The 8,194-nt window shown below is 38.9% G+C and overlaps 1 protein-coding gene across 1 annotated transcript; it reads right to left on the bottom strand.

The window, feature by feature from the left end:
• Positions 1–1,530: 1,530 nt before the first annotated feature.
• Positions 1,531–8,142, bottom strand: LOC147169391 (arachidonate 12-lipoxygenase, 12R-type-like). Its single transcript, XM_086082863.1, has 14 exons — positions 8,002–8,142; positions 6,281–6,485; positions 6,110–6,191; positions 5,851–5,973; positions 5,628–5,731; positions 5,259–5,425; positions 4,968–5,111; positions 4,084–4,287; positions 3,893–3,979; positions 3,649–3,818; positions 2,955–3,076; positions 2,749–2,849; positions 2,506–2,676; positions 1,531–1,710 (listed from the first exon to the last, which is right to left on the bottom strand). The coding sequence occupies exons 1-14, from the start codon at positions 8,140–8,142 to the stop codon at positions 1,531–1,533; spliced, it is 2,001 nt and encodes a 666-aa protein (XP_085938989.1).
• Between the last annotated feature and the right edge of the window lie 52 nt (positions 8,143–8,194).

Below are 8,194 nucleotides of genomic sequence, written 5' to 3'. Positions count from 1 at the left end.
TTGTGGGAGGTACCTGCAGCAGGTTTTTCTTAGGAATGTAAGACATGTATGAGCAATGGCTGATTCAAGGTTGCACCTGCAGATTTCGCCCTGTCACAAGTGAATTCAGATTAACATGCACTCATTGTAAGATGTGGAATAATCGTACCTGCCTGTCAAGTTGATTGCTTTTATCTTGTTTTGGATTGTTTTGTTAAATTGACTTTTATCTTAGGTTTGAGTTTTATTTGTAAAGGGAAGTGCTTTACAACTTTTTGCGCATCGGTTTGATAACGGTATATCAAAGACCAATACAGAACGGTTTCTGTTCAGATTTGATTCTTCAATTTAGGAAACAATTTCAAACAAAAACTAAGAATAATGCTAAGTTGAAAAGGGTTCATTGTATCAAAACACGCTGACCTGGAGTCTCGCTAAAATTTTTGTGGCCCGACACGGGTTCAAACTTTGGATATTTGTGCAACTTTTGATGTGTACTTGTTGGAAGACACTCTTTGCCTTCCGCGTGTTCGTTTTCTTTCGGGTAGTGAGAATGTTGGTTATCCGAATGCAGGCTGGAGATCGGTGGACAGTCACTTCAAAGCTTTTATTTCTACAGAATATTCCGGACACAAGTAAGTTTACAGACAAATGGCTGCAGTCCTCTCGCAAGTGTGTCGTTACAGCAGACTCCCAGCATTCTTATACTATCTGAAAAAGCAGTATCATAAAACCCCCAAATCTTCAGCAAACAGCCCCCAGCCCTCAGCTAAGACAGACATCATTCAATACACATTGACAAATGGCCCTTTGATGTGGAAATATAGTAGGTCTCAGACCTGACGTCACCTAGCATAAGATTAGACTTCAACCACAGACAAATGGCCCACTGTTGTGAAAATAGAGGAGGCTCCCCCAAACATAATTTAAACACTCACCCAGCTCTACTGAGGAAATTAAAGCAGTTATGACTAAATCTAAACAGTTAAAACTAAATCTAGGCAGAAGACCCTCAACAACTGTATGCTGACTTTAATTTTCAGCGGTTGTACTGAACCAGTAGCAACATGCATAGCATTATAGTATATATATATATATTTTTTTTTTATCAACGCTATCAAAAAATACCCTGAATATTTGTGCGGTCTTTCACAAAACAGCTCGAGTCAGATAAGAGGGGTAAAGGTAAAGTCATGAGTTTGATGGGCATCAGCTTGTTGATCCTTCCAACCAGGATTCAAATCTGTGAGACAACAAAAACTTACTTTGACTGAAGATGGAACTTCAAATGATGTCAAGCAAAAACTAATTGTTAAATTGTCAGATTTCTAAATTCTTGTGATATTTAAACAAGAAACAAGACTTCACATGCTTTCACTTTTTTGCTTGCTTGGCCTGCAACCAGCCTTACGGGACAAATTGTGATTAACCTTAGAGGTTCCCTGTGATACTTTATTTAAAAACATGTTGAATATTACTATTCATGAACACTCAAAACGCAAACATTTCCCAATCATGGCATCCTCCTCCTTGATTGTGATTTTCCAATGTTTAGATGGCCACACTGTTCTCAATTTTCTTTGGGTCCAGATAAGTGTAAGGGACTTTCAGATTTGTGTTTCTGTTGTTGATCTCAATCGACAACATTTCAAGCTCAGCTTTAAAATCCCTTTGCAACTGGAGGGGAGTCTCTTCAGTGTAATAGGCGTCGGGGTAGTGGCCGAGGGGGACCTGTCGACACAAAGAATATACATGAATATATAATAGTTCTCTCATCAACAAATTATCTTTTGATTTTAGTTACTTGAGCAACTCTATGCTGTCAGACAGATAATGGAGTATTTTCTATGTGCTCCTTAGGCTTGACCTTAGGCATGTGACTGTCCCTTGCAGTGTTATGAGGGGTTTCTTCAGGATTTTGGGGCCTGCGATCATGGACCGTTCAATCCCTTTACAACCGGTTCTCATCATTATCTTTGTAGAATATAGGATCTAATGCAATCGAATGTCCAGGCCAAACCCATCTATTACAGTTTTTTAATTTGGGCCTCAAATCTTGGTTTTGGCCTTCCATGTTCTCCTTGCAGGAGATCTTTACTTTCTGTGGGTCTTGCTCTCAAGTGAGGGAATATCGGACAGACGATCAGTTTAATGCACTTGCAGACTGTCGTGTGGAGACATCATTTTCTGGTAGATTGATGATCCTACCCTCATTTACGTTCACTAGCTTTTGTTTGTGGAAGTGAAGTGACAAGACTATCACAAATATAACACAATACAACAAATTTTCACCCTTAAAACACTTAGGACTTTCTGCAGCCGTACACCAGGGCAGCCATACACCAGGGCAGAGCTTCGACACACTGAACTAGCTAACTTGGAACTAAAGGAGGCGGGCATTAGAAAGTGGGATCTGAGCTTTGCTCCTTAGTCTGGTAACCCCACGACCCAGACTTGGATCAACGTAACAACAAGGGTCTGCTTTTTCCCACAACATTTTTGGCATGTCAACTTTGGTGTACTTACAAAGTCTGAGGACTGCCTGGTGAGCAGCCAGGCTATGGCCATTCCCTGAGCGGTCACGTTCTTCGGGGGCAACGTCTTTAGCATTGTCTTCACACTTGTTGTCTCCTTTTCAGTTGGTGGAGCGTGCTGCAGGGTGGCGGGGGTGTTGGGCATCCAGCCACCATAGTCATACTGCAATGAGGGTTTGCAATAAGACCAGAACTAATATGAAGGATGTGTCTATTGTTTATCACAGGGATTCACCTGTCCGTTGTTTATGGCTGCATGTTGGCACGAGCTGATGAACATCACCATGGTGACAAACTTGGTCAGTTCAGGCACAGTGGTGAAACTCTGAGGGATTCCTGGCAAAAAAAAAAGAACATGAGAGAACTGTATCACTCTCAGAACTTTGAGCTGCTGATGAATAAAATGTGCACTCATGTAGCATTATTCTCTGTAAATATCACCTGTTTGTGGTTGGGAAAGGAATCCGTATTTAAAAATTTCCCCAATCCAAGTCTGCAGTTCTGTGTCTTGTAGGACCTCGCCATCATTTTTGTAGTAGTGTTGTATCACTCCCTGTACAAATCTTTTGAGGGACAACTTGTATCATGACACATCGATTCAGCTAAATATGTTCACTGATACTTACAGACTCTATAATTGAAGAGAACCATACTCTCTCTTTCTCTGTATCTCTCTCTTTCTCTCTCTCTCTCTGACTGTCTCTCTCTGTCTCTCTGTGCCTTCCTCCTTTTCTACTCTCTAACCCAAACGGCAGAGGCAGATGGCTGTCCCAGTCTTTGGTCAAAGATTCTTCTCAAAATAATTCAGAGTTTTTCCTTTGCCTCTGTCGCCTAGTGCATGCTCATGTAAGTTTCATTTGGTGCTGCGTTAGTCTTTTAATAAGTGAGCGGTGTGGTATTTGACCTGTAACAGTTACAAGACTACTTCTTCGTTCATACAATGAGTAGTACCATTATGATTCTTGGGTTGGACAGTCCTGTTAGTGTCATAGTTACTTCAGAGGAGAAACTAAATTATGATATCTGAAAATTCAACCAGATCCTCGAGAAAATTCTGATTGACCTAAGTGTCACCTGACTATAAAGATTTGTAGAGATTGGTGTTAACAATAATTTCTCATGCAAAAAGTCATACTTGAGCATGATGCTCCACAGTTTGAGTCCATCATCTCTGTAGTAGAAGTTAGGCACGTCCTGCATGTCGCGATCAGCGATATCGTCGGGGATGCAAAGGGACCTGTAGGTGATCGAAGACAGCGATCTGGCCAAGATCTTCTTCAAAGCCTCTCCACCAGAAGCTGTAAACTGAGGAATAGTACAACGTATGAAGTAAGCAGAGCATCTTAAATGTCATGTTGAAAACAAAGGTAGATATTTACCTCGTTTATGAATCCAGTGGATCCTATGAGCTGGTTCCGAGCTAATTCATTTATCTGCAGAGTGTATCGAGTGTGGGGTATGAGGAGCTAAAGGGATAGAAGGAAGGACCATGAAACAAAATCTTGAGACAACATATGTTTTGATGAATAAAATCACTTGGTTAAAACCAGATTGAAGATGTTCCTGTTACCTTGTACAAGGGATGCACCATGGGCAAGTTGCGCAGCAGTGAAACCGCAAAAACTTCAGCCAACAGGTGAGTGCGCAGCAAGTGGGCGTTGATTTGGTGCTCTGAGAAATCGGCACTTCTCACAAAAATCTTAGCAATCAGCCAGTCGAACGTCGAGTCAGTTGGGAAAAAGATGGGGTTGTCCTCAGCCGGAATCTGCTTCAGCTGTGGTAGAGGGAGCAAATAAATTCAAATTAAGGATGGACCTTAGAAGGATGGTATGTTGGATTTTGTAACTGCAGATGCTACACTGCACTGAGACTTGTCTCCACGTATTTAATCCACTTTCTAACAGAAAACCATGGCATCACATTGAAGTGTTGATTTGAAACCCAGCTGTGAACCGGCGCAGCAGATATTAAAGGTCGCATTTTGATAAAGCCATCATAAGCCGTCATTTTCAAAAAGCAGAGAAGAGATCTTCAGGCAGCCAAGCCAGAAACCTTCTTGACTTTGAGGACCACGGCTTCAGTCTGCGAATCTAGAAGTACTGTCCCTGACCTACACACATTGTTGAAAAATTGTGTGACCCACTTTGGGGATGCTTCAACCATCTTGCCGCAACATCGCCGATCAGCGGCTTTGGCAATGAAAACACAGAATAAAATGCAGTCTATTCAAACTCTATATACCCCACCTCCTAATGGACCTTTGAGGTGAATAATCAACGGTTGAGAAACTCTGACAAACATTCCCAGAACACGCACATGAAATGCTTGGACCTGTTAGATCTGTTCAACAGGTAGTGCTCAGTGGACAGCTAATGCCCTCTCTTTGCTTGCAGGTTTATGGGACATTCACAGTTAAAAATATTTTACTTGTACATTGGATTAAGCTAATGTCACCTGAATGGCAATTGGCATCAGCTTGTCGTCTTGTCTTTTGTGAAGCAAGACAAGGGGCGCCATCAAGTACTGCTTCATCCCTTGTATGGTGTTTGCTGGCATTCCGTCCAGGTTCTTGTAGTCACATAGGTAAATGTTGCCTTGCTGTTTGGGAACGAACAAATCTGAATTTTTATATTGTAGATACTACATACTGTACTGTATAGTGCAATGCAGTGTTTATGTGCTGTTGAAAAAGTGGTTCTATAGGCTATATTCAAATTTTTCGTAAAACGAGAATGTGAACCGAACCTTCAACTCCTTGGAAAGGTTTGAGCCACCGGGAATGAAGACCATGTCATCAGTCACAGGGAAGTTCTTGGGCAGAGTTTTGCAACGTTGAATCAAGGTAGGATTGATTCCATTTAGGAACTGGTAAGCAAAAAACCAGTTCTCACTCCAGTGTTCCTTGACATGTTCTGACAAAACACATAAAACTTTACAGCACATTTGTCAAAAATAATAACAATACAGAAACTAATAATTGAAATACTCCTGTTACTACTTTGCTGGTGTTAATGTATTATTTAGTTTCTTTTTTTTTATCCTGACTCCTATAAACACCTGACAAATAACACGTAAGCACTTGGTGAAGATGGAAACGCCATTTGGCCTCAGTACCTAATAAGGGTGTGTTTTTGTTACTGAACACTTCATCGATTAAGTAAAGATGTTCCCAATTTTCCTTGTTGTTAATCAGCCCTTTCAGATAAAGCTCCTCCAACCTGGGAAACAAAGCAGGCAGCTTTTTTGCAAGAAATAGTAGCTATGGTAACTAAAAGAAAGTAGTTTCAGCATTGAAAGCATTGGTTCCATTATACTGTAAGATTTGGAGGGCTCTTACTCTGAAGCCGCTGTGAATGTAAACTCTGCATCTTTGGTGTAGGAGAACTGGACCTCATCTGGCAGGGTCGAAGTACCATCTGCCTTAATTGTGTAGGGCAAACCTGGGCCAATAAAATTCCAGCTATTGGGAGGTTTAAAGATTGTTATCTCACACAGAATGTTTTCCATATTTAAAAAAAAAAGAAGCAAATACAGTATTGAAAATAAATAATTATGTACATAAATAAGAAAATGCAGTACACAGTGAAGACACTCACTCATAGTCAGCACTTCGCTGGCTCAGCTCCTTCTGCCTCGCGTGCTCACCAAGAGGGCTGCTTTCATCAAAGATCCTCAGAGCTTTTAGAGCAAAACCACAAATATTGCATGAGTATCATTTGTAGCTATCAAGTATTCAATAGCAGACAAGCATACATATGACAACCCACCTTTGCCCTCTCTGAAGAGATGAATCTCCCTGTCACTGATCCAGCAGTACACTGGAAAGGTATAGACGTTATCCTCGGGTGATTTGATTTCCACCTTGTCAGGGAACCAAGCGTCATTGGGTAAAGCGATGATTGGTTGTTTGTGTAGTTGTATCATAAGCAGCTGTCCAAGGGAATTTGGGCAGGAAACAGTATAAGTTGACACCTGGAAAATTGACAGAAAGGGTTGTCTCTTGAAATAATTTATGCACAATTACAAGTAATTTTCGGGACAATTGTGTCATTTTGTGTTTTTCATTCCAGTCAGTGCAGAACTGTCTGGGTACACAAACCCAAGCCCTTGCACAAGCATGGTGAGCCTAGATTGCCGTTCTGCCAAAGTGACTGTTGTGGTACAAAGATCCAGCTGTGTCATTGCAAGAGCTGGGACAAGAGGGAAGAGAGTTCTGACCAAAGAACCAGTGGAGATCAATTCTAAGATAACTCACTCTATCCGGCCTCCAATGTACCGCCAGATCATGTCCATATCGCATGGCCAGTCGCGGATCTGTACATCTACGTAACCTCAAAAATAGTTTGAAATTTGGACACCAAACCGTGACCTTATATGGTATTCGATAAGACGTGTGCAGTATTTCGACTTCTCAAGCCATCTCATGAAAAAAGAAGAAGAAAAAAAAAATATATATATATATATATATATGTGTATATATATATATATGTGTATATATATATATGTGTATATATATATATGTATATATATATATATGTATATATATATATATGTATATATATATATGTATATATATATGTATATATATATATATATGTGTATATGTATATATATATATATGTGTATATGTATATATATATATATATGTGTATATATATATATATATATATGTGTATATATATATATATATATATGTGTATATGTATATATATATATATGTGTATATATATATGTATATATATATATGTATATATATATGTATATATATATATGTATATATATATATATATATATATATATGTATATATGTATATATATATATATGTGTATATATATGTAGTAACCTCCAGGTAAAAAGCAGGATCTATATATAAATATTTGACAATTTGACAAGTCACAGCAACAACTGCTGCTGATTTGCCAATTGAAAGTTGAAATACTAAGTTAGCTACTATGAAAAAAGAACAAAGATTTCAAAAACAATATGAATGTTTCAAGAAATAAACAATGCAATCAGTTTTTTTTTTACCTTAATTTTGGTGATCAATGCTATAGCTAAATTGCACACATTATATTTATGTTACATTATTTTGTATAAATTATGTCTTGGAAAAATTGTTTGCTATAAAGTAAACTCCCAACAGATTTTTTTTTTCGAGAACCTTGATTTTCCTTTCAGAATAAATATTGTCTATGGGGTATTGTATTTAAGTAATTACAGCATTTTATTTTTATTATTTTATTATTATTTCATTCATTCATTTTTAAGTGAGTACGTCCCGAAAGGAAGTTTTAATTCTAGCTGACACACTGATTGCAACGTAACTTCTAAATAATTCCACCTGACAATAAATTCATTTTGTAGTTGAAATCATTCATGCATTTCATGTTTTAATATGGATCTTGTGTATACCTTGGTTGGCAATCAATCATCTTTTGGCACTTTCAGTACAACTCCAACGAGCACACGAAATAGTGATATACTTACTGATCCTGTGAAGATGGGCAAAATGTTGAGACATGTGCTGTCACTCTCGCCATCAGTGCCCACCAGCTTGATGTGCACGCTGTTCGTGGTGGCGGCGGCAGCTCGGTTGCCTGTGTAGACGGTCACCTCATAGTTCACCATTATTACAGGACGATGAGAAATCCCAATACGGGCAATGGGCTTCTTCTTTGAA

This window comes from Leptonotus elevatus, chromosome 8, assembly GCF_054856555.1.
Source record: "Leptonotus elevatus isolate MCC_2025b chromosome 8, RoL_Lele_1.0, whole genome shotgun sequence".
In the NCBI taxonomy this organism is placed as follows: Eukaryota; Metazoa; Chordata; class Actinopteri; order Syngnathiformes; family Syngnathidae; genus Leptonotus; species Leptonotus elevatus.
The sequence above is the reverse complement of the archived record's forward strand: the minus strand, read 5'-3'. Positions and strand labels throughout refer to the sequence as shown.

Coding starts and splice junctions, on each gene's coding strand:
- LOC147169391 (XM_086082863.1), bottom strand. CDS start 8,142: ATGGTGAACTATGAGGTGACCGTCTACACAGGCAACCGAGCTGCCGCC. Junction 6,486..8,001: donor TGCCCATCTTCACAGGATCA/GTAAGTATATCA, acceptor TCAATTTTCCAG/GTGTCAACTTATACTGTTTC. Junction 6,192..6,280: donor TCTCTTCAGAGAGGGCAAAG/GTGGGTTGTCAT, acceptor TTGCTCTAAAAG/CTCTGAGGATCTTTGATGAA.